Here is a 27,737-nt window from a genome sequence, read left to right as displayed (position 1 = left end):
AAATAGCTGTTTGTCAATTTTGTTGGTCAAATATAAGAGAGAAATTCTAACGATGGATATCATGGGGGATTTGTTTTTAAAATTTAGAAGAGAAAAACTTATAATTTCTCATAAAGGTTTTTTGCATAATATTAACTTGGTATCTTACCTAAAGTAAGATGAGAAAATATTTTCTTTTGAATTTACCCATCCCTTTTCCCTTCAAAGGACAGGGAAGAAATCTTGTTGTGCTTTATGGAATGTAATTTGATCAGACAATGAAAATGTTTAAAACTGGTGACAATTGCAGGAGTAAACATGAGTTTGATCAAAAACAGTATATTGTTCAAGTCACTTTTAAAATATTGCCGGTTTTTTCTTCAATATTAATTATAACCTGCCTTCCCGCGAAAATTTCTTGTTGATTAACAGTTGCAGATATACAAATTTATTCTCGCGATTGTTGATCAACAATTCGTTTGCTAGAAAAAGCCTTATGTCATCTACGGTAACTTCAAGATGGAAGGCCGATTTCGCGAAGAAACTGATGAGAGTTTTGGCCAAATTATCCAACAGTTAAATAGAAGTTAAACAGTTAAACAGCCCGCTGTTAAATAGAAGAAGAACAGTAGATTGCTATTTAGGCTATTTATTTCGAGGTGTAAAGAATAAGGTAAATACTATTTTGTTGCTGATTCTGTCCGTATCCAAAGGTGAGGTCTCTGAAATAAACTTGGCTAGTAGGCCTACAGCTAGCCTGAAAGGTGTTCAATTTTAACCTTGGTCAAATTTGATCTGCACATTAGGATAGGCCTATTCTCCATTGATTGACCTCTTTCTTGAGACAAGATGAAGAATTATCACTAACGCAATAATGTTTATGAAACTGGCTTCTAAAACAGTCTGTAGAACTGCAAACTTAGGAGCCTCACAATTTATAAACTGAATAGCCTAGCCTACACAGCAATGGGTAAATTTCTATGTCAGTCATGTAATTTAGCTAAGATGAAAGTGAAAACATCATTTGATGTCTTATTTATACTCTTTGTAATCCTATAATTGCCTCTGGGGCCAATTGCATCTTGAGCCCTTCTAGGGGCCCCAAAGGCGTTTCATTTTTGTAACCACACAAACAAGTTATCAACACTGGTTAAGCAATTGAAAAGTGGTTAAAAACATATCAGTAATTTATAAATAAGTTGTTCAAGAGCAATATATTCTAAAAATACTTATTTATAATAATTCAATCCTCATTTATTAGGCAACTCAAATATAAACCATTTTCTTACTGTTCCAAATGCTATCAACAAAAATAGCAATGAATTTTGCAGTTCAAGACTGCTGTCAGCAATTCTGGTTATATTCCAATTCAGGGTATTTATTTGCACATTAGGGGGGAGGGTAAAGTTCATAGTAAATTTGCAGTGGGCCATATAATTTAGCTAGAATAAAAGTGAAGGTAATTTGTTTGTTATTCGTATTATTGACTTATGAATAAAGTAAACATACCACTTGATGCCTTTTTTTTATGCTTTTTCCAAATATAATAGGCTAATCATTTTTGTCAGAAATGAATTTTACCCCCCTCCCCTTTATGTACCAATTCAGCATATGTATTTGCACATTTGGGGGGGGGGGGAGTTTAAAATTACCTCTCATTTACATCAGAAATAGTATTTACCCCCACCCCCTAATTTGCATAAATATACCCTGAATTGGTATATATAGGGATGGGGGTAAAATTCATTTGCAACAAAAATGATTATTGTATTTGGCAAGAGCATAAAAACGGCATCAAGTGGTATGTTTACTTTATATGTAAGTTAATGATATGAAAAACAAAAAAAATTACCAAAGTGATATTTGAGAAAATATTTGAATAATTTACTGATTAGTCAATTTGCTTCACAATAGTCCTGATAGATTATATTTACATTAACAACAAAAATGTCTTACCTATTAAAGTGGTAACTTTTAAGTGACATTTAAGTGAAATAAAGTTTTAATTATATCTACTAATTAATTTACCCTTTTTTTTAGTTATAGTGCTAATAAATTATATTCACACCAACAACAAAAATCTAATACCTTTTAAAGTAGTACTTTTATAATACCTTGAATATGATATTATCATCCTCATTTCAAATCTTCCAGACATGTGTAAGCAAAATTTTTATTAAAACATATGGTGATAATGCTCAGCAAGCAATGCGTAATGAAGAGCCAGGTGAATCAAAAGGACTGTTTCCATGAGGGGGGATCACCTGATGGCTTGACCCCTTCCAAACACCCTACTCGTACAGAAGTAGCAAATATGCATGTAAACAAATTTTGGCACAAAGAAACCTTGACTTCTAAGTCAACATGAAGATTTTTTTTAAAAGCATTAAGTGATGTTTATCACTTAATGCTTTTTTTATGCTCTTTCATAATTCATATAAAATACCTTTTGGGCCCCTTTAAGGGCTCAAGATGCAATTAGCCCCAGAATGAATTAAAGAGCATTAAAAAAGGCATCAAATGACGTTTTTGCTTTCATTTTAGCTAAATTATATAACCTACTAGAAATTTACCCAACAATGCCCCCCCCCCCCCATAGTGGTTCCATATAGGTTAAAGGCCAAAGAATTATACAAAACTAAGACAAAGGTTAAGAACATTGGCTCCCAAAAGGGGACATGATAGAGCAAAAAGAGACATTTTTGAATGTCTAATTTCTATGCTCATTTTTATGGTTTTGTTTATGTTTTTTAAATTTCATCAACAGCCCCCCCCCCCCCCGTTATAGGCCTAGGCTGTATAGAAAATACAGTAAAAATTATGGTAAAGATGGAGAAGTTTACATTAATGACTGAAAAAAAAAGATTAATATACAACTTGATGCCTTTTTTGTGCTCTTTCTGAATATGTCATTTTACTGGGCTATATAAACAGGTTAAAAACAAACATTCTTACTTCATTATATCCCAAATAATTGCAGTTAAGACATTTTGACTGCAGCTTGACTACACTTTACCCCCACACCCCCTAATGTGAAATATATACCTAGTATAAGTTATGTATTTTCCATGTGTTCTCTGGCTCTTGATTTTGTCATGGTTGATTGAATTTATACAGGTTTAAACACAAGTGATGGTAACATCACTTTGTAGCAAAATGGAATTATAATCAAATAGTAGTAAGTTTTAACCCTTTCCTATAGCAAAAAAATAAGCAAAAAAAAAAAAATGTCTCATCTTTGAGGATGCATAAAAGGCTTAAAACTGAATTTCCAAGTAAAATGACTATTATATTCAGGAAGAAAATAAAAAAAAGCATCAAATGATCCCCAAGCAATAGCAAATTCCCTTAGTGATCAATTTGCCTCTATCTCCACATCTGTTGACAGTGCTCCACTCTCAGGTCCCCTCAGATATGACATCATAAGTGTAATGCAACCTATTACTATCAATAGAGGTAACCTTGGAACCTGTCTTTAAAATCTGAACTCAAATAAATCAGTTGGACCAGGAGGCATTTTCCCAAGACTTCTCAAAGAAGCACATGCTGAACTTACTCTTTCTTTTTTACCCAGCTTTTCCAGAAGTCTCTAGATTTAAAGTGCTTACCTGCAGAATGGAAGTTTGCACATATTACCACAGTGCACAAAGGTGATAACAGAGATGAGGCGGTTAGCTACAGACCAATCAGTATCACCTTTGCTGTGGGAAAAATGCTTGAAAGCATAGTCAACTCTGTAGTCATTCAACATCTGACTCAAAATAAGCTGTTGTCCCCATGCCAGCATAGTTTCTATTCTGCTAGATCAGTTGAGACCAACCTTAATGATGCATATGCACATGTTACTGAACTTATAGACAAGGGTTCCCATTAGACATGATTTTGCTGGACTTTGCTAAAGCATTTGATAAAGGCATGCCACAGGTGACTGCATATTAAGCTTGAAGCTATTGGTATTAATACAGAAACTATTGATTGGGTGATACTTTTCCTTAGTAATAGAAAACAAGTAGTTAAAGTGCTTGGGAATAATGGACAATCATTTCTCTCTGATGCTGTGGAAGTGGAGTACCTTGAGACACAGTTCAGCACCCAACTTTATTAATATTTTCATTTATGATGCACATTGTAACATCAAAAATAAAATAAAAGTTCAGGAAAAATAGAAACCATTCAAGCAGACTTGGACTCATTTACTTGCTAGGCAGGGACTTGGAAGCTGAAGTTCAGTGTCAAATACTGTAAGGCTATCCACTTTGGTAATAAAAACTCTAGGCACCAGTACTCAATTGAGTCAATGGACAAAACAAGGCAGTCTATTGTCAGTAGTCATGCTGAACATGATCTGGGTCTATTAGTTGATGAACAGCTTAAGTTCAGTTTTCATGCCCAGACTTGGGCAGCAAAGGCCAGTCAGACTCTTGGTATATTTAAGAGAACTTTCAGTAGTCATTCACCATCAGTTATTTCAAAGCTCTATAAAGGTTTAATTTGACCTAAGCTAGATTTTGGCATTTGCATTGCAAACCCAATTAATAAATCTGACCAAGAAATTCTAGTATCAGTTCAAACAGTCTCTTCTGCCAGTATTGAGTCATGCAAATCATCAGTTGACAAGGAATGGTACAACAAGCCCTGGTGATTATTTTGGCACTCACCTGATTGGTCAGCACACAATCTTCACCAACTGGCAAATACAGGATTATCCTGTTGCTGGCAAGTGTTATTTAAGGTAAAGTAATTTAAGGTGATATGTTTTTGCCATATTTGTAGGTCAGTAATGTAAACTCTTACACCTTTGCCTTTAGTACCATTAGGCTCCATATTTTATGCTCTTTTTCAGCATAATAGTTGTTAACCTTACAATGCACCTTCCCCCACAGACACATGTATAGCCCTAATAATATATTTGTTTGTTGTTCTTTTCATTGACTGGTCTGTTGTAAAACCAGTTACTCTGTATAGACTTTGGAAATATTCAGTTTAGCCTGAGTGAGATTGCTGAATATTGGATAAAAAAAGAACCACTATGTTATGTATATGAGTTAAAAGAATTAAAAGTGTGAATAGTAATAGAAGGAAACATGATAACCTGATTAATGTAAATATCACAGTTCATATAATTATCCAGTAAGCTTATCGCAGATCATTTCTGGTCTTTGTTCTCGGTGCAAACAAAAAGCTCCTCCCACTTATTTCTGCATTAGCAGGAATGTGGGTTAGTCTGTTTCTGATTGTTTCCAACAAAGTGCATTATTCGTAATTGCGGGTTTCCACTTGTTTCCGATTAGATCACAGTCTGACTTGTCTACCCATGAAAAGATCTGACTTTGCTTATGTTTATATCTGCAAAAACATTCTCCGGAGCACTCACACCCTGGTCCGAGTTTTTATAATGGGTGAGATAGAGAATGATCATACTGGATAATTATATGAACTGTGGTAAATATGCTGTGTTTTGAATATTAAAAAATTCATTGTTTTAATTTATTTTTTTTTTATAATGCCTAAGACTATGTGAGGCCATCTGGGGTGCAGGACTAGGGGTGAATTGTCCAAAATGCAAACAAAACCATAAAAATGAGAATAAAACTAATGGTGCTCTTTTTTTCTGGCATGTTTCCTTCTGGAAAGTTGCTATTCTTAAACCTTTACCAAAAAAAAAACTAAAACAATGAGATCCATATATTATAATATGCAGATTTTTATTACTCACATTTCATGTTTCATTCCATTGTTATCCACATTTTTAGATTATATCTAATGCAACAATTTTGTTGAAAGCATCAGGACAAAGTGGTTTTCACAGGTCAAGAGTGAAGTAAACCCATTTAACAAAGAAGACACAGTGAATCATATGATAAACAATGCAAGAATATGTTATTTAGGACTGTATATGGGACCATCAGGGGGAATTGTGCATATTGTCATAAACATGTTTATTATTTTGTAAAAATAGCATAAGCGAAATTCTAGATTAGGGGTCTTTGCCTATCTTAGAATGTAGGCTAGTTGAGTTAGATTAATGAAACTATAAGGAATAGATCCAGAACCTCAGTGATCCCATAGGAAGATATTTTGAAGTAGCCTACCTATGAAAAAATGTATCATTATGAAAGATAATAAGGGAGGACTCATTCAAGGCCCTGTGGTTGTATTGAGTACAGTTTCAATGCTTCAAGAAGGGTCTATTGGAAGGAAAGTGGTAATTTCAGCAGCTGTGGTAATTTCAGCTCCAATAGCATATATTAAAGTTGCTATGTTTAAAAAACATTTGTTTTTAGTGAATTATGATTTTTGTGAATCAAATTAGAGGAAAGCTCAGGGCTAAACCTGCTTCACTTATAAAAATGGAAGAATTTTTCATTTTGTGTTTGATGTCTGAAAACCAATTTGTTAACCTTCTTAAGATGAGACACAATAGACTTTACTTGCCTTTAGTAAGTTATTGATATCTGGTGCCTTTTTATTTACTTCTGATATTTTGGTGATTTAAATTGTTAGCTAAAATAAGTATTGGTTTCCAGACTTCAGCTTCTTTTTTGCCTATGAAGTTGCTGTCTATTTTTTGGAGAAAAGATGGCATCCTTTGTCAAATGAGTAGTTTTTTTACAGCATCTACCTACTCTAAAGTTTGACACCTTTTCAGGTTACAACAAGTTTAATTAAAAAAAAAAAACTTCAATGAAACAGTTTTAAACATTGCAATGAACATGTTATGTTTTTAGGATTTAATGTCAGTCATGGAATGTCAGTTATGTTTTCAGGATGCAATCATACCATTACTATTTTTGAAATTTGTTTTAGTTTAATTGTAAAAAAATGGTAATGAACCAACTTTTAGTTCAATTAAAAGGACTTGAATTGTGAATGTAGCCGTTACCAGCATGTTATCTTTTTGCAGACTATCATAGCAGAGTGCTATCTATGACCAGAACAGTAATTATTTGCAGCAAAACATGAAGTTTTTGGCAGTTTTGTGGCAGTGGCAGGCAATTATATATTAGTGCAATACTGTTTATTAGCCTGGAAGTCATGAATTCATAAACTTTTTGCATAATTACAAAAACGAATGTACACACAGTAGAATAAAACAAGCAAAGGTTAAAACAAACACATTACCTTAAAAATTCTCTTAAATTGCACTTGCTAGCAGTAGGGTAAGTCCTGTGTCTTCCACTTTCATTGATGATAGTTAGTCCTCTGTGGGTTCCCAAGCAGTGGTCCATGGTCTATTCAGCCACTCCCTATCCTCTGATGACATGAAAACGTCCATATTGATAGATGTCTCTATTTTTTCACTGAGGAAGTTCCACAAGTTGACAACTCTATTTGAAAATTTGCAACCTTATAAGAAAATTAAAATATATTTTCTTGTGAATTATTATCGCTTCTAATCAGCAGTTGTACCAAACCAATCCTGCTCAACTCATCCTCAGAGCTATACTGTGGTGTTTCTCCTCTCCATAGTATAGTGCAGACGGTTTGATATAGTTCTTTTTCCCTTCTTGTTTCAGTTTTATTTTTCTTTTTTTTGTTTAAAGCTTTTTCCAATAGGCAATGTTTAGAAGTCCTCCAAAAAAAGTCCCACCAGATCCCAAATCAAATTCCAGTGAAAGTGCCATAGTGAAAGATACCCATCTTGGCTGGTCAAGCACACTATCTCAAATTTCAAATGATAGCTCCAATTCGGAGAATGGGACAATGATAAGTGTAGGGGCTAATGTAACCATAAATGATGATAATGAGTTTCAAGAGGTCCTCTCTAAAAGCTCTAAAAAAAGGAAAAAAATCCCCCCAATCAAAAGCAAAATGCAACGCTCAGCCTACAACACTCAGGCTACATGCATCAATTGCAAAGGCCCACATGAATCTACAAATAAATCATTATGCCCTGCATACAAGAAAAGAGCTCTAACACTCAAAATATAAACAGATAAGGTTAGACCTTAAATAATCGCAGCAATTGAATCAAATACTGCCACTTATTCAAAATTCAATACAACAACTAAACCAACCAAAACCCCCACGTCACATGCCCCCACGCCATCACATCCTATACCTCAAACCCTATCTTACAATATCTCTATTTGACATCCCTCTGCATCGGCGGCGCCACCTAAACAAGTCGCCTAACACGAGGCTAAGAGGCCATTCTGGCCACCCCTCCCAAGAAGAAACGAACCAGAAACACTACCAGGAATGAATCCCCTAACTAACAAACAGGATGCACAACCAAAAATGCAATCCCCAAATATATGCTTATTCATTCTAAACTATAATGCAGTTCAGGCCATGAACATACATCAACTACAGAAAACGAAAATTATTGTAGAATTGGCAAAAATCTACATTCCTGATTATATACTCATTCAAGCAAAAAAATATCTTGGTTTAATTTTAACAAAGCTGAACATTAATACAGAGCCATATGAAGAATAAATCAACAACACAACATATATCAATACTCCAATGGAATATAAGATCACTCAAAGAAAATAAGGTAAATGAACTAATATCTTTTATGAATAATAACTCCATTAATATTGCTTACCTCCAGGAAACTCATTTAACCCAAAATCAACAAATTAAGTCTCTGGGATATACTATCCTCAGAAAGGATAGATATTCAGAAAGAAAAGGAGGTGGGGTAGCTTTATTAGTTAAAAATAATATAAAATTTTGTGGCATCAATTTTCCAGGTTTTGCAAATGATGTTGATGTAATTGGTATCAGTGTTTGGCTGAATAATTTAAAAACTTACATAATAAGCTTTTATAACCCTAATGGCCAAACTACAGATGCCAAGGAGTTCTTTAATTATATAAATAATTCTAATATGTTAAAAAATATCATTATTTGTGGAGATTTCAATGCCCACAGCCTTTTGTGGGGGAATAAACCATCAAATAAAGCTGGTAAATTCATTGAGCATATAACTTCAAATAATAATGAATTAGCTTTTGCTACCCCTCCGAACCTGAATACATATCTCAACCCCAAAAGTGGCAGATTTTTCACAATTGACCTACAAATTGTGTCATTAAATTTTTTTAACAAAATTTACATAAATAAAATTGATAGTCTATGTACTGACCACTTTGCTATAGTTTGCTCCCTAAATGAACCTGCTGAAACTTTATCTCATACCTCCAAATATATCAACACTAAAGCAAATTGGTGTATGTTCCAAAATAAGCTAAATGATGAAATTACAAGTTTCACCCAAAGTTCATGCATTTCTAACACAACAGTTGACACACATGCTGAAGCCTTGACATCTTTACTAATAAATACAGCTAATCATGCTACCCCCAGGACAACACCTAAGAAAACATTCCCTAAACAAATTCCTAAAGCATGGTGGACAAATGAGTGCCTAAATAAATGGAGGATAAAAAAGGCAGCTAGAACAGAATTCATAAAAAAAACCATCACCTACTACATATTTAAAAAAATTACAAGCAGAATCTAATCTAAAAAGGACTATAATAGATGCTAAATATAAATACTGGAATAATTTTGCAAATAATCTCTCCAGAGAAACACAGGAGCCAATTATACATAAAGTCATAAGCCACATCTGTGGGAATCCCCCAACCCACTCTTGTATGAGCTTATACATAATAATACCCATTATGACATTGATAATGAAAAAGCTAACCTATTTGCAACTCTTTTTGTTAATAAGCTAACATCAAATAATCAAAGCAAACTGTCCCCAATTCCTATGAACCCAAGTTACCAACCACGCCCAGGATCCGAGTACATAACTAATCCATTTTCAATCCAGGAATTGAATAATGCAATACATCATATTAGGACCAAAACTAGTGGCAGCTATGACAATATACACCCTACATGGATAAAGAATCTCACAGCTTCATACAAACAAGAACTGCTAAATTGTTATAATCACGTTTGGGCATCTTCTAGCTTCCCCAATATGTGGAAATGTTCGTCCCTCCTTCCAATCATAAAGAAAAATAAACCCAAAGATAACCCTGAGTCTTATAGGCCCATAATGATTACTCCTGTGATGGGGAAAATAATGGAGAAAATGATCTATCACAGACTTCTCTGGTTTGTTGAAAAAAATAATATGATCCCTCACACTCCAACGGGATTCAGGAAACACCACTCCTCAACAGATGCTTTCATTTTGCTAACAAATGAAATAAATGAATCTTTCTCAAAAAATAATGTCCTAGTTGCAGCTTTCCTAGATTTTGAAGGGGAATATGACTATGTTAACCACCAAATCCTTTTAAACAAACTTGCAAACCTTGGAGTACCCCCTAAGCTAGTATCTTTTATTAAATCCTTCATAGAAGTGCGAAGTTTCATCGTTTGTGTTGGTTCAGCCTCTTCACCCCAAAAGACGATAACCAGAGGCCTACCTCAGGGAGCAGTCCTCAGTTGCCTCCTATTTGCCCTATATCTCTGGGACATGAACCTACCCCATACGAATCTACAATATGCTGATGATCTGGTGCTATGGTCATCTGGCAACACCTTTCAGATAGCACAGTCAAATCTGCAAAAGTCACTTTTCCAGTTTGAAAAATTCTCTCACATTCAGATTTACCCATTGCACCCACCAAGTCAAAAATAATCCAATTTCACCGGAAGCAAAACCATGTTAATGCAAAACTAACTCTAAATAAAACAACTATTCCAGAAGATAATCATATTTATTACCTAGGTCTCATGCTTGACCAAAAACTTAATTTCCACCTCCACATTTCAAACACAATAAAAAAATGCTATCCCCCTTTGCCAATAAGTATCTTTCTAATATTTATCATAGAATTCGTTCTGGAACAAATGGACTAAATTTCCTTGCATTCTCATATAAGTTTTCTAATTCAAATGGTTTAATTCCCCTGTCCCCTCTTTGCAGGCATTGTAATATGAATAATGAAACAATTGACCATTGCCTATTTGAATGTAATATGCTGACGTCTGCACAACATACCTTGCTTTGTAAACTGTTAAAATGCTTCAAACACCACAAAATCTCAGTATCAGCCAAGAGCCTAGCCAACTATACCTGCACACAGAGCACAGAAATCGATATCTATCATCTTATATTTGAACTCCTTGAGTCAAAAGATCTACTGAGACATCTAAAATTATCTAATAAATATGAGGCTATCTAATAAATAAGGGATGACCAAGCTAGTAGCTCTGTAGCCCACAGAGTGAAGCAAAAAGAAGAGGGCTAAATAGTACCAACTGAATAGCCCGCCTGCTGTGAATTAGAAGAAGAAATTTGCTCCTTAGTCTGGTATTTGCTCATAATATGGTATTTGCACATAGGCTACATAATAGAACAAAAACACATAGAAATTCATGACAACACATAATATACAGAGTTAATCATATTATTACTATTTTTGAATTTTGTACTGATGCTCAGGAAACATTGATTGTCCTAGTCAGTTCCTGAATCTCTGGAATGATGATACTCTACAAGATTACTCTCAATTTAGTTTTCAGTTTTTGTGGCTCTGTAGATAGAAAAAAAAACAGTTGCCTTCAAAGATTGCCAGGAAAAGATCTTGAAAGCATGCTGTCTTGTTGAAGATTAACTGACCATCTCAAAGAAGTTGGAGCTATAATAGTATATGCTTCCCTGAGTTGTAGTTAACTGCAAGGCAAAACAAATTATTTAAAGTCAAAACCATGCTTTAGATGGCTTAATGCACTAGGCACTTGTAGGTAAAACATGGTTTTGAATTTAAATAAGGAGAGTTAAAATGACTTCTTGTTAAAATTCAAGATGAGTATTTAATATAAAAACCAGGTTAAGCAGAAACTACCATCATAAAGTACATACACTGAAGATAAATTCTTAACAGGTATGTAAACAATGTTGCCATCTTATTTTTACTTCTTCTAAGGTTGATGTCATCAATGAATCACCTAGCAACAATCCAAAAACTGCTGAAGACAAATTTCAAAAACTAAATTCTGTGTCAAATTGATCTGAAACATGAACTGTCCATCAGTATCTGTAAGTAAATAATATGTAATTGTTAATTACATGAAAAGCCATGTGACCTGGATTTTTTTTTTTATAAAACTGGCATACAACAGACTATTTTGAAGTATTTTCGTTGACAATGATCATGACCATATCACATGCCTCTGGATATCTGGCTAGCCACTGGAGAACTAAAGGGACCTAGGGACGGTTGGGCTAGCAACCCTTACAATTGACGAATTAAATATCTTAAGCCTAACTGCCCACCAATGAAAAAAAACAAAAAAACATAAAAAACTCAAAAAAAACAAACAAAAAAAACGAGACTGTGGCCAGTGGAGAGAAAAGAAAAGAACAGAAACAAAGCAACGCGGATATTTTGCCTGTATACAAACAAGGCGTCTTCAGCACGAAAGACACACAAGAAGAACAAGATAAAAAAAACAAACAAGATAAAACTAAAAACCAATAAAACCACCACCAAAAAAAAAAAAAACAAAAAAAAAAAATGTACAATCGGCGCAAACTGATCCACGTAGGGAAAAGATGCTAATATAGAGTTACTTCAGTGAGGACACCAGAGTAACTGAGGAAAAATAAAAAAAATGGATTATTTCGCAACTGAATAATTAAAGTAATTTACATTAATTAACATTATAAAAGCCTGTAAACTGGTTTTCATCAATACAGGACTATTACTTCATGTTGTTTGTCATTATAAAAGCTTGTAAATTGGTTTTCACCAATACGGGGCTATTACTTCAATCCGGCTATTACTTCGGGGCTTTTTCCTTCCCCATCAAAAATGGTGTACAGCAAGGATGAACTGCTGCACCTGAGCTGTTTAACTGCGTCATTGACCAAATTTTGAACAAGACACATCGTGTCCACCCTTTTAGCATAAGTTATGGGGGGAGGACTTTGTCTGATGTTGACTTTGCTGACAATGTAGCTATCCTTAGCGAAAATCTTGACCAACTTAAGTCTGCACCCCAGACGCTCTCCTCCACTGCCTCCGGAGTTGGGCTGCGAATCAACTGGAAGAAAACGAAGATCAAGCCCATAGAAAAGATCGCATCGATATCACCCTTAACTGTCGCGATCAACAGCCAAGATGTTGTCTTGATAAGGCAGTTCACTCATCTCGGATCAATTATATCATCAAATGGCACACTTGCTGCCAAAATCTCTGCCACGTCAGCCAAGGCAAACTCTGTATTAGGACGGCTCCTGAGAGCAATCTTCCACAAACCGCAAATTAGTTGCCTTACAAAAGTCGATATTTATAATGCCACAATCTCAAGCATCATGCTGTACTCTTCTGAGACATGGCCAATAACCCAGACACAGCTAAGACAGGTCTATGCCATCCAAACTAAACACATGTATCAAGTTGAAGGCTTCAAATGGTATGACAAGATCTGCAATACTGAGATCCTGAGGACCTTCAAGTTAGCAAACCTCTCTTCCCAAGTAGAAGCCCGTTCTCTAAGATGCTACAGCCACTTACTCCGCCTCCCGTCAACTACCCCTGCAAGGATCACATCGGACTTCAATCCCTCGATTGTCTGGAAACGTCTTCGAGAGAGGCCGCGCACCAGATGGGCTGATGTTATAATTCACCGCCTCTTCAACCTCAACCTTCACCTAAATGAGGCACCATCCTTAGCCCTGGACAGGGCTGCTTGGAGAAGACTGACAGCGCTGCCAACCAGTTCCCTCTACGCTGGCGACCCTGCTGAGCAAGAGCGCTAAGTCAAGTAAGTCATTTAACCAGATTTGGTGAACATTTTGTTGGCCAATCATGCAATATCTTTGTTTTTGGTTTTTAATTTATTTTTTTTTAGGGAGAAAAGTAACAAAAACTATGTGATTCACAACCTGCCTGCAATGTAAGTTCAACATATTCAACTTTGTTTCATGTATTTTAAATATATGGCTGATATTTTAGAGCTGAGTGTAAAATTTGCCTTCTGGTGGGAACCAAGTTTTTATACCTAGTGAGAACCAAACATCACCAAATGTTATATAAATTCACAACAAATTATGCCAAATATTTGCTTCCAATAGTATTAGTGGGGCATATTTTTCAAAGAAACAAACATTTATTACTTTGTAAGCTCACTACAGTAATAGTTAAAAAAAAAACTTCGATTGTAAGAAAAATGTGCATTAAAATCTTGCAAAAATGGCAGGATGTTTGCAGAATACTTCAGAAATTGTATTTTAATTTCAAATTTTGCCTTTAATTTGCAAATCTTCACAGGAATTCTTTGAAATCTGTGTATTTATTTTGTTTCAATTTAACACACTTTTAAGGGTAACAACTTGCTAGCCAAATGCAAGTCAACTGCAGTAAAAGTGGAATACCTCAGTTTTGATATGAGCCAAAGTACTAGCATTAATTCAACAGAGAGCAGAGTGCCTCTCATGTGCTGTCATTTTTTTCCAGCCACTTTGTATGGAACAAGTGGTTGAATAAACTTTGGAAGGCACTCATTTAACTGGGTATTGAAAATGCTTGTGCCCTTTTGAGGGTCAAGGTGGGTTGCAGGGCAACCAGCCCCCTGTCATGTCCTTTTTTTGTCCCTGGTCATCTCTGTAACTTCTATAGCATTAGACCAAAATTAACAGATAAGACATTTTTCTTAAAATTGTCGAAAGTTTCAATAAATATGCCTCAAGGGATAACATGACCCAGACAACCCTGGGAGCAAAGACCCTAATTGCCCCTTATTTATAGATAGATTTTATCAGTAGCAACACATTAGCCACAAATTAGTAAAGAGTTGTGTGCCGTGTTTTTTCCCTGCATTTAAGACCATAGAGCCTTGTGGGGGAAGGGTATTTAATGTTTTAAGTTTTTTTTTTATTTAAAGAAAAATCGATCCAAGATATCCATTTTGTTCAGAAACGTGAAAAGGTCTGATAAGTATGCCTTCAGGGTTAACATTGCCCTCAGAGCCCCAGGGGTAATGGTCCTAAATCATGTAGATTACCCATCTGTCATGTATGTGTTTTAGCAGAAAATTTTGTGTTTGGAGGAAGGGGGAAGGGGCGAGGTAAATCAAAAGACACTTTCTGTTGTAGGATTATCAAAATAATGTGTTAACAATATCTCTAAAACAGCTTGGGTGATCGAGCTGAATGGGGAGGGGATAAAGCAAAGGTAACTCAAAAGGAACTAAACATATCCAGGAATGGCTGAGGTGATAGAGTAAAAACTTTCAGATAATATTGGGGGGGGGGACAAGGGGACTTCAAGTCTAGATTTAAGCAAGGGGCTCAAATGTTTTGTCTATGATCCTCCCAATTGTTTTTTCAACCTATTCTTAAGCAGCAAGACAAAATATGAAACTATACATATCCAGGTGATCAAAATACCCTATCTGTAGTATCTCAGGAACAACATGGCAGAAGGAGTTAAAACTTTTAGGTAGTGTTGGGGGGATTTCAGATTCTGTTTGCAAGTTAGGGATAAGTTTCTTTCTCTAATCCAAATAAATATATTGTATTATAAGCCTTCACATCAAGTAGCAAGGTAAACAAAAGACACTATTTTAGCAGGTCATAAAAAAATCTTATTTGCAATATCTTGGAAATACTTTGGGAGATTAAATTCAAACTTTTTGGGAGTGCTATGGGGCCTAGTGGACCTCTAGTTTTGAGTTAGGGGAGGATGAGAAAGGAAGGCTTGTAGGTTGAAGTTGAAACTGTCAGGGGTTCTCCTGTTTCAAATGGATCTTGAATTTTGACTTTAAGGGGTGGTAGAGGTAAATCAAAAGGGCCAAAAAAAAATATTTCCAAATTATTGGTTTCCTCAAAAAGGGCTTACAATCTATTCTGGAAAGCCAGAAACTTTATGGTTAAGGGGACCCCTGTGCATGAGAAAACCTTGAAACAATTTTGTTTTACCCGAAAATTGGCCCGGTTTTCTGATTGGCTAAGATTCCTGGCTCCAAGGCGTAAATGGACTTTAAATGTTTTTGATCATTCCAGACCAAAAAATCTTGATGCCCAAAAATGGGGGTTATGGATTTCATTCCCCAATCAGCTCGAAGATTACATTCGTAAATTTCCTGGGCCAGGTAAACCCCTACATAAAAATAAGGAAATAAAAAATAATGCTAGTTGTATCATTTTGTGATGTCCAGAAACAATTCCAGAAATTGGTTGCATCTCTGATAGGCTTGCAGTTTACATGGCCTGGCAGATCTCAATGAAGGCAAAGTATATTCAAATTTGGTTCTATGGATTGGTGACAGTTGAAACTAGGCCAATATATTTTGTCTTTTACAATTGGCTTAAACTGACAGGGCATGTAAACAGGAACAAAGGGATCTCATTAAAGATAAAATTATTAAAAGTAATTTCTTGTATTGATTAGTGATACCCAAAGTTGGCCTGAATTTGTTTTGTCCCCAATCAGCTTGTAACATACTGGACATATACACTCACCAAATTGAAACTGAGACAAAAAAAAAAAAAAAAAATAAGAAGCCCTTAGGAAGACAAAAGATTGTGCAGATCATCTATCTATCCGCGTTGAAGAGGTAGCTAGTAACCTAATAAAAGACGATCACGTCCCATACTAAGAAATACAATGGCTCATAACTCCTAAAAACAGAGTCAGATCAAAACACAAAATACGCTAGAATCGCCTTGTCCGAAACCCCTATGTAGGAAACTTACTGTGCCTTGCCTTGAATAGTGAGGAAAATCCATTGGCTTGATAAACGAGATAAATGGCTGGACTATGATATTCTGCATTGACAGCATATTTTGTTTTCCGATATTTCTCTGGAGCTAAGAGGGCACTGGAACATCATAGCGGGCTGTTTAATGGCTCATTTGAAAGGAAATTGCCACATCTAGTGCCTTTTGTAATAATATATATATAACATATATGTATAATATATATGACATATATCTAATATATATCTATATAATATATATATATATATTATTATGATATATATATATATATATATATATATATAATAATATATATATATATATATATATATATATATATATATATATATATATATATATATATATATATATATATATATATATATATATATATCATTGTAATATACAAATATATATATATATATATATATCATAATAATATATATATATAATGTATATATATAATAAATATTTTTGCAAAAAAATTTACATAAAGGATCAACGTAGCTCATTATAAATGGGGACTATGCAAGTTTCATTGGATATAGATGAAATTATACAAAGTATCTGTATAATTCAATGTAAATGTAAACATAGATATCCTGGTTATAAAGATGTGCGCTGCCTAGTAAAGAACAACCAAGCCATATAGGAACTAAAAATTATTATAATAAAAGCATCTCTTACAAGTTATAATAAAGCACAAACAGTAGCTTATAGTAACCGAAATTTTAAATAATTACAGTTGCCTTAGCTTTAATGGTAGTGTTATCATTGGTAAACTCTTTCAGGGTATGATACCATATTTGACTTACTTCACTGATTCTCTGAGGTTCATCTCTTTCTGTTCAAACTAAGAAAAAGCTGTAGACTTTTTCCTGTTTGTAGTTTATCCAGGTTGCAGCGGTAGTTAGCAATCTGGGTTGTAGCGGTAGCTAGCAACCTAGTCAGAGACAATCACGTCCAATACTAAGAAATACAATAGCCCACAACTCCTAAAAATATTTTCTGGGTTACAGTGGTAGCTAGCAACCTAGTAAGAGACGATCACGTCCCATACTAAGGAATAAAATAACCCATAACTTCTAAAAAAAAAGTGTCAGAATGAAACACAAAGTACACTATTAGAACCGCCTTGTCCGAAACTCCTATATAGGAAAGTTACAGTCTCTTGGCTTGAACAACAAAGAAAATATGTTGGCTTGAAAAACAAGAAAAGTGGCTTGAACTACAACATTCTGCATCGACGGCATCTTTTTTTTCGTTTTTTTCCTCCTCGGCTAGCTGGGCATAGGAAAATCATATAGAGCTGTTTAATGGCTCATTTTAAGCGATATTGCTATGCCTGGTGCCTTTTGTAATTAAAGAGAAAATGGCTTTTAAATAGAATCACTGGCTTTTTGATGTAAAAGCTTGATGAATGACGTCGTAACCGTAGATTGTAACCATATATGACGTAATAAGTGAATGCAATATACATGCACGTTTATCTTTTGACAAGATAATATTAGAAATACATAATGGATTTAATTTTTTTTTTAGTAAAGAACGATCCTCCTATAGTGACAAAAATATTTTGAAAAAACGGTCCTACTTGTGATATGTGCAGTGAAAAGAAGATGCGTATTTACTCTATCGGAGTAATTGTTAATTATTAGGGTAATTTTATCCATGGTTACTTTTGTATATACTAACCCAATTTAGCAGCTGAGACTGTAAATGTTATTGTTATCTCTGTTTATTTTTATATTGCTTGTACAAATCATATATAAAAAAAAATATTCCTAGATAGTTCTTTAGATTAACCTATCACCTTAAAAACGAAACATCTCATTACCTTGTAGAAGCGCAGGGGATAAGAATAGGCTCCTCGATTCGAGGTTTGTAGGTTCAAACCCGTGTGACGCAAGAAAAACAGGGTTTGTACATCTCTGTAAGAGTTGATGACGTTAAGAAACACATTTCGGAGTTCGGACCTGGGACATTTCTTGCATACTCCATACTTCTACAGTCCATGACATTTTTCAACTTTTCACACAGATGTATTGCTTATTTGGTTCTGTCATCTTCATCCGTTTCATTTGGGTCTCTTGAAAAGCTTTCTTTAGAACACTTATTCTCATCAATTCTTTATTAGAATTATTACACACATTAAATATTCTAACTTAACGATCGAGTTACAGAACTTCCGACCTTTAAAAAGCTCTGTACTTCGATCGTTAAATTTGAACCTTTGTATTTTCGATATTTCCGGGTTGCAGCAGCAGCTAGCTGCCTATTAAGAGACGATCACGTCCCAGACTAAGAAATTCAAAACCCATAACTCCTAAAACTAGAGTCAGACCAAAAAAGAACTATTAGAATACACTCTTAGAACCACCTTGTCCAATACTCCTATATAGGAAACTAACTCTTGGTTTGCATATGCATAGAAATCCCCTTCCAAAACCACCCAATATTAAGTAAAAGTATTTTTAATAGTTACTGCGCGAAACTGTGGCTGGTTGAGCATTTTGACTGGATATTCAAACTTTGACCATAATTTAAATTGCAATATAATATTTCAGTTTTTAAGCAGAAAAACTTTATAAGTATTCCAATAGTTTACCAATAATAAAATTTTGTCAATTAAAAATGAACGGAAATAAATTCTTTAAAACGTATTCCAAAAAATAGCTTTTCAAAAGAAAGTACAGAGTTATATTAAAACCTAAAGTTAACAGAAATAAACCCTAGCAGAAATAAATTAGCAGAAAGAAAGAGATAAAGTTAGCTGAAGTAATTCATAGAAGGGATGCTTGTATCAACTTCAAAGAGGGCTCATTTGATTGAAAATGGAAAGTTTTAGTTCACTTTTAAAGTCAAAAGAGATTGAAGGGCAATTAGCCCCTCCCCCACACCCTTTTTCCCCAAATCTATCCGATAAAAATTTTGATATAACCATTTTGTTAAAAATAGTTCAAACATCATATAATAAAAACTCCAAGGTTGACACAAACCTTTTTTTACTTTGATATTGTTACTTTGATACTAGTTTTGATACTTTGATGAACATTTGATGTTGAAAACAAAAGTTTGAATTTGAAATAAGGAATTTTTAAAACTTGAAACTTTTTGCAATTAAAAACGAACAAAAATTAATTAAAAAAAACTTCCCGAAGAAGTTTTTCAAAGAAAAGTAAAGTCTATTTTAAACTTAAGATCAGCAGATACAAATACCTGTTAAAATTCAAAATCAAAACGACCAGAAATTACTATATATGAAAAATGAAACCCAAAACAAACAGAACTAAAATGAATAATCAAGTCAGATTTATGACGAATAGAAATTACTGCAACTAAGAGTAGGGTTGCTAACTTCCTAAACCCTCTAAAGGCCAGACCTTCATTTGTGCTTTCCTGAAAACCCAACTTTGACTTTTGGGTTTCATTTTAACTTGTCTTTGCTTTAAGTTAGAATTTTTTATATATCTTTATTTTGCTCGTTTTAGGTCTTAATTTAGTTCCTTACGTTTCTTTGAAAGACTTTTTGAGAATATGTTTTTTTTTTAATTAACAATGAAAAAAAACAAACAAGTTTGATTTTTGCTGCCCGATTGGCTTGAAGCTTTTAGGGACTGTTTTTTTAGCCAAAGGGAATATAAAACTTTGGTTTGAAGGAGAAGGTCCCTCAAAAGGACTGATAATTTTTTCCCAATGGCTGGAAACTTAAATCCTTTGTGGATCAAGGGAATCATAGGCTAGTGCACCATACAAATTCCAGTTGAGGCCTGGGTCCTGAGTACCATTTTAGTTGTGATAAACGTGATCAAATGCATCATGCTACACTATGTAATTTTTACCTAAGAGCAGAAAAACCTAAAAATTAGTCTTTAGGACCAGTGTTATTAAGGAGCAGTTATTTTACACATTGAACCTTCCTTTATTGATTTAAAATGTGACAAAACCAATTCTAATATCAGAAGGTCAAGTTCCTGGCTTATTAAGAATACGGCAAGTAAGTGCTACTTTTTTGGATTCACATGCTATTGAGTCATTTTCTTTTTCAAAAAGAATGCTGACATTTTACAAAGGTACTGCTAGTGACAACACTATTGGATAACAATCCATCCATCCTCAGAATAATCAATTTGTACCAATCGTAATTATATCAAAGGCCTGCATTTCAGATCCTTGGAACAGTATCCCTGGAAAAATGATTAGGAAGTTTATTTATATACTAAACACTGAATTTTTGTAAATTTAACATATTTGGACTGGAATCTTGTGTTGGGAGACAATATGTGTACAGGAGGGGGCCTGGTATTGAGCAAGCTTGCTCATCACAGATTATTTTACTGAACAATCTTATGGTTATCAGCTTTTTTCATAGTTAAATGTCTGACTGGATTTATGGATATTGAAAGTAGGTTCTCCTATTAGAACCGTTTCTTTCAACAGTTGGATTTTACTTTCAGTCTGGAAAATTTGATCACATATGACTTGTGTATGAAGTGTAAATCTGTTCAAAAATTTTTTGAGAAATAAAATTACATTTTTTTATGTGGTAGATTTACTATATTATGGGCTCTGAGTATATTTTAAAATAAATAATATCAGGTAATAGATATTGATTGTGAAATTATGCTCATTTCCTAAATATTTGCTGGTAAAATCTTAATTTGAAGTCAAAATTTGAAAAGATTCGCTCAAATGGAACACTGTTTGCTTTTGGTAATGGAATTTTAAAACTGTTGCTGCTGTGTTGGAATTTTAGACCAATTTATACTGACACATGTTTCTAAAGTACACACTCCAAACACCAGGGGGTGTTTCAAGAGTCCTGATTTTAAAGAAGAGACCTCCTCATTTTGTGCATTCTCCTGCATTGTTCCTTTGGTGGTGAAGGAAGGGGGTAGAGGGGTCACTAGGGTGATCTTTTGGAAGTTGAGATTCAGCAACAATTGGCTGAAAATGAAACTTTTTACTTTTTTTTCCATGAAACAGAAAAGTATTATTTGTCTATCTTGTTGATGTACTGTTAGTCATTCAAATTTTTATTGCACGATTGTTCAAGTATTGATTTCTGCTTATTTTAATATGGATTCGTATTATTAATGTTTATTTTGCATTATTACTTGATTGCCAAACCGTAAGTTGCGCTCACAGTTCATATAATTATCTGATATTTAATATATGAACTGTGGTTGCGCTAATTGTGATACTGTGATAATTATATGAACTGTGATAATTATATGAACTGTGGTTGTGCTCAACCAATACGTTATCTATTTGATAAACTGGTTAAATGATGTTTATATTTGACTTGTAGAAAGCCCCACATCGGTTTGTACGAAACGCAATCATTTGTTTCACACTGTGACGTTTTCAAGCACAGTATTCCTTTTTGTTTTCATAGATAATGCATCCTGACTTGTCTCCGCATCTCCATACTGCTGAGTGCAATGATTTGATTGCAGATCTGCGAAAGTGTCACGCTGAGGTAAGAGAGAAAATTATAAAATTGTTGTTATCCAAATTGCTGATTTTAAAGTTACACTTTGTCTTGCTCAGAAATTTTCTGTTGCTTGTTATTTCAGAGTTTAACACTATTAATCTAGTTTTGTTTCAATTGCTTGTCGAGGCAGTAGTCCTAAAAAATTAAAATGTTGCCAAACAGTGAAAACATCCCATGAAAAAATTAGCATCCAAATTTTTTTTTTGTCAAACAAATTCCTGACTTGAAATACAAGCAGCCAAAGAATGGCTGCCTCAGGCGCCATTTCCCAAGTAAAATCTCAATTAAACATTAAAATTACTGTATATTTGATTCGTCTATCTTCTTTTTTTTTTGAGTTTGACCAATATTAATTTTCAGAGGGAAGTACTATCTTCAGGTTGGGAATATACGCCTAAATTCTTGCACTGTGCCCTTAAAAAAAAGCTGGTCTTTTTCATATTAAATAAAAAAACAAGGTTTTCAACTGAAAGTAAGGAGCAACATTAAAATTTAGAACGAACATAAATTATTACGTATATGAAGGGGATCGCCCCCTCCTCAACACCTCGCTCTTTACGCTAAAGTGTTTTAGTACTTTTTGAAGATCGTTCTATTTTCCGAATCAAGCGGACTTTTTGTTTCAGAATTCATTCTTTCAGAAATTGGACAAAACTCAAACTTCCTCGTAAAGAGTAAGATATTGAGGAAGGGACAATCCCCTTCTTATACGTAATAATTTCTAGTCATTTTAAGTTTTAATGTTGCTCCACACATTCAGTCGAAAAAACTTGTTTTTTTTTTTTATTTAATTTCTTATCATTTTTTAAATAATGTCAGGAAATCTGGCCTCACCATCACGGAGAAATCCCCCTCCCCATGGACAGAAAAGAGAAAGCAAGAGATATAAAAAGAATTTTGTTTAGGAATTCTGGCAAATTCCTCCAGTGTATAATACCCCCTGATAAGTTCATCCCCAGGAAACTCCCCCCCCCCATTGAAAATTCACCCATGGAAAGATACTTAGCAGAAAATTCGTCCCCCCACACTGTATATATAATTAGCAGTATGATCTTTCCCTATCTCACCCATTATAAAAACCCGGACCGAGGTGCGACTGCTCCAGAGAACGTATAAACATAAGCGACATTAGATCTTTTCACGGGTAGACAAGTCAGATTTCTCTTGAACGCGAAACTTGGCTTCAACGTTGGAATACTAAATTTTAGTTTCTGCCAAAATACGTGTTCCAGGGTAATTGGACCGCTAATGGCAGATCAAATGAGAGGAGCTGTTTGTACGCGTCGATATATATATATATATATATATATATATATATATATATATATATATATATATATATATATATATATATATATATATATATATATATATATATATATATATATATATATATATATATATATATATATATATATATATATATATATATATATATATATATATATATATATATATATATATATATATATATATATATATATATATATATATATATATATATATATATATACTTCGAAAACTTTACGAAAAAAAAGTTTTTTTAAAAGAAAAGTAAAGGCCATATTAAACTTAAGATCAGTAGAATTAGAAGTCTACAATAACTCAAACTCAAAACGACTAGAAATTATTATTAAAGAATAAAAATTTTTATTCTTTAAAATTTTAGATCTGTCACTAAAGTGTGTGATGTCCTTCAAATGTCTGAAAACTCACTAAGAATTTTACGAAAAAAAACTTCTTAACAGACATTTGGTATTTTCTTGGATAAAGCAATTGTTGCAACTTTTACCACATTAACCGATGATTAGAACCCAAATCCTAAAATTGGTCTCAATCAGGAACCCTTATCGCTATCTAAATTCACAAAGTGCAAAGATTTTCAAACAGAGGTGTTTATTCTATAAAGTTCAGGAAAGGTCTGCCCATTTCATGCGAAAACATTGATTGAAAACGAAACTAGTCTTATCTCGGCTCTCCGCAAAAACAGGTAATTAGCCTTTTTCAAAGTTTCACAGGAACTACAATCTGAAAAAATAAATATTACGACATGAAAAAAAATGATAAACCATCCAGTGGCGGATCCAGAGGGGGGGGGGCTAACGTAGTCTAAAGTAGTGTAATTTACCTAATTAACGCAAGTTTACATTAATTAAACTTGCTCCTAACGTAAGTTTATCGGATCAACCCATTTCCCCCCCCCCTAAAAAAATCCTGGATCTGCCCCTGAAACTATCTCATCTATTCCACCAGTTATTAGAAGAAAAAAAAATTCCTTATTTTCACAAATTTCATCAACCCCCCGCCCCCTTTTTTGGAAATCCTACATAGACCAAACAAATAATTCCACTGTATATTAATAATAGATTAAGTAATAATTATTATATAAATTAATTCATACCTATGAGATGGGACAGTTGCAAACCACTTGGCCGGCTCACCAAGTTTTTTTCTGCTTTCGCAACTACTAATAATACAATTTCGAACCATTTCTCATTGATTGACGCATACACACTAACCTGCTAGTGCATGAATAAGTGGGAGGAGCTTTTTGTTCGCACCGAGAATGAAGAGTCAGAAATCATGTGCGGTAAACTTACTGCCTAATTATATATACAGTGCCCCCCCCCCCCATACGAAAATGTATTCATACTTCCCAATAACAAATAATAGTTATTGGGCCTTTCAATTATGATGAACAAAACGGCTATCGCAAAGTTTTGATCGGACGACTTTGGGAAAAAAAGAGCGGAGAAGGGGCCTAGTTGCCCTCCAATCTTTTTAGTCTCTTGAAAAGGGCACTAGAACTTTTAATTTCCGTTGTAATGGGTCCTCCCACGATATTCTAGGACCACTGGGTCGGTAAGATCACCCCTGAAAAAAACAACAACAAATAAACACGCATCTGGGATCTTTCTTCTGACAAAAAATACAAAATTCCACATTTTTGCAGATAGGAGCTTGAAACCTCTACAGTAGGATTTTCTGATACGCTCAATCTGATGGTGTGATTTTCATTAAGATTCCATGACTTAGGGGGTGTTTTCCCGCTTTTTTCGAAAATCAGGCAAATTTTCGCAGGCTCGTAGCCTTTAATGGGTAGGACTAAACTTAATGAAACTTATATATTTGAAATCAGCATAATAAGTTGGTTCTTTTGACATATCTATTAGTATCAAAATTCCGGTTTTTAGAGTTTTGGTTAGTATGGAGCCGGGTCACTCCTTACTTACAGTCCGTTACCACGAACTGGTTGATTCCTGGCTAGAAATAGGAAGCAAAAATTGGCTCCTGGAATGTATTTTTTAAGTGTGATTTTGCTATACTGATTTTGCTCTTTCTGAAATAGTTCCATGTAATATTTACTTTTTATGTAACAGTATAATTAATTTCTTAATAAAGTGGTATTCCCTGTATGGGAATATATATCCAAGTCCATGTACTGTGCTCTTCTAAAGCTTTTTTTTCCAAAAGACTGTTCAGGTCCTCTAGTCCCAGAATTGAATGCAAGAAATTGACCCCTTGATTCCAGAGGATCTACGCATGGAGTAATGAAGCCAGAGTAGTCTTAATGTATAATTTATCCTTCTCCAGGACTGTTGGACTGAATGACACTGATTAACATAAAAATGAATTTGGATTTTCTATGTTACAGATAATTTTTTTTACACTTTACCCAAAACTGCATAAGAAAAATGGGGCCAAAGTACCGAAACGTGCATAAGAAAAATTGAACCGAAGGAGCCGTCCCTTGTGGCCTGTATTTTGGACTAAAATTGTTTTTAGCTAAAAGGCAAAATTTGGACATTTTTTTTTTTTTTTATTTCAGATATATGCTAAATTCAACAATATCTATAAATATAAAGCTTTCTTATTTCTACCCGAATTGGGTCCCACTCTACACCCCACTGCAAATATCTACACTAGTCAAGATTATTAAATAAACTCACACTTGCACATGTCGAAACTTGCGTTTATTAGGGTCACTGATGACAAGAGGCTAAAATTGCAATATGGATGATGTAAAGCAAATGATTTTTGGTGCTCATCGAATTTGGCATATCGGGGTCTTGAAGTCGCTAATTAGAATTGTAATGTCATGCCTAAACAAAGTTTTCATAGCTAGGGTTTTCCTCAAGGCCTACTCGCTATTTATGCCTGACATCTAACAGCCAATCTGATCAAGTTTTCATAAAACGTCAGACGTAAACTATCTTGCGGCTCCAAAAACACTTTAGTTTTGGAACAGCACGTATTCATAGAGAGGAGACATTCTTGGTGGAAAGTTGAGTGGTATCCCATCATTATCGATGATAAGATGATTATTTACTCAACATCCTTCATTTCTAGGCAATGACTCAAAATAGCCAAAATGTTGATTGCAATGATTGTGTAATTATTTCATATAACTATTACCTATCATTGTACTGTTTTTATATAATTGAAAAGTGCCCACTCTTGAAATCTTTGGACATTCAAAAAATTTCCTATGCTTTCTTATGCTTAGCGTATAAGCCATTAGCTTTTTGTTTTTTGATGTTTATTTGTGCCGCTCTCCCTCTGAATTAAATTCCTGCATATACGCCGGGAGGAAGGGATTGCTCTATTTGTCAGGTGAAGAACCAAGTATGTTGTATGTTTTTTTGTTATGGGAATGTGATATCCAATTTTTAAAATGCTAATCTGATTTCAGGTTTTCTTTAGTTTGATTATACATATATCTGTTGTGGAAAAACATTTCAGTACAGGCTGTATTTAGGCTTTGTAGCACTGTATTGCAATATTTCTGTGTGATTGGAAATCAGCAAACTTGGAAATCTTTGAATACCATTTGTGGTTGAGACTAGGAGATGCTTTTTAAATATATATGCTACATCCTGTGTTTTGCTATATGCTTATGTTATATGTATAACATATATAACCTACTGCAATGCTAGACTTGTTATTGTAACTATTGACATCTAATCCCTTAAATACCTACGTTGGTGGAAAACAAACGCTGTGTGTGTTGAATATGGGCTTAGTTTGTTTTTATTTAGGACAGTCATATCGGAATTATTATCACTAACCCTACAAACCATAAAACCGTAAGAAAGTCTCTTGTAATCTTAGCCCCGAAATTGTTGTCAGTGATCTCAGAACAACATTTTGACTTTGGTGGAAACTACATATATACACTTTTATAATTATGACTCGTATGGAGTTGTGCCGTTACCGCCTAAATGTATATGAAACCTACTTGATACAGAAGATTTTCAGAAAGAAATAATTTTCCTACTGCTTTTTAGAATCCTTTGAAGAAATTTGTTGGAGTTTGTAATGTTGCAGATGTACTAGTTATTAAGTGTTTGAAGCAAGAAGTAAGTTTTTTTTTTATTACTTGCATATTCCCTTCTCCCTCCTCCCCCCTCTGTCTGTCTCTCTCTCTCTCTCTCTCTCTCTCTCTCTCTCTCTCTCTCTCTCTCTCTCTCTCTCTCTCTCTCTCTCTCTCTCTCTCTCTCTCTCTCTCTCTCTCTCTCTCTCTCTCTCTCTCTCTCTCTCTCTCTCTCTCTCTCTCTCTCTCTCTCTCTCTCTCTC

General features: G+C 34.2%; 1 protein-coding gene across 7 annotated transcripts in view; it reads left to right on the top strand.

The window, feature by feature from the left end:
- Positions 1-505: 505 nt before the first annotated feature.
- Positions 506-27,737, top strand: part of LOC148953175 (DNA replication complex GINS protein PSF1-like) — a 40,284-nt gene continuing 13,052 nt past the window's right edge. Inside the window, exons 1-3 of one of the 7 annotated variants that reach the window (XM_089088344.1) lie at positions 506-652; positions 22,062-22,145; positions 27,449-27,520. Coding sequence is in view for 1 of the 7 variants with exons in the window: in XM_089088340.1 (XP_088944466.1) it covers positions 13,859-13,860 (2 nt within the window). In the remaining 6 variants the exon portion in view is untranslated. Of the gene's footprint in view, positions 653-13,815; positions 13,861-21,974; positions 22,146-27,448; positions 27,521-27,737 lie in introns of all 7 variants that reach the window. The other 6 variants (XM_089088340.1, XM_089088345.1, XM_089088346.1 and 3 more) reach the window with 6 other exon arrangements.

The sequence above is a fragment of the Artemia sp. Qi Xiang Cuo genome, chromosome 4 (genome assembly GCF_049724085.1).
Source record: "Artemia sp. Qi Xiang Cuo chromosome 4, ASM4972408v1, whole genome shotgun sequence".
Taxonomy (NCBI): Eukaryota; Metazoa; Arthropoda; class Branchiopoda; order Anostraca; family Artemiidae; genus Artemia; species Artemia sp. Qi Xiang Cuo.
This window is presented reverse-complemented; position numbering and strand designations above follow the sequence as displayed.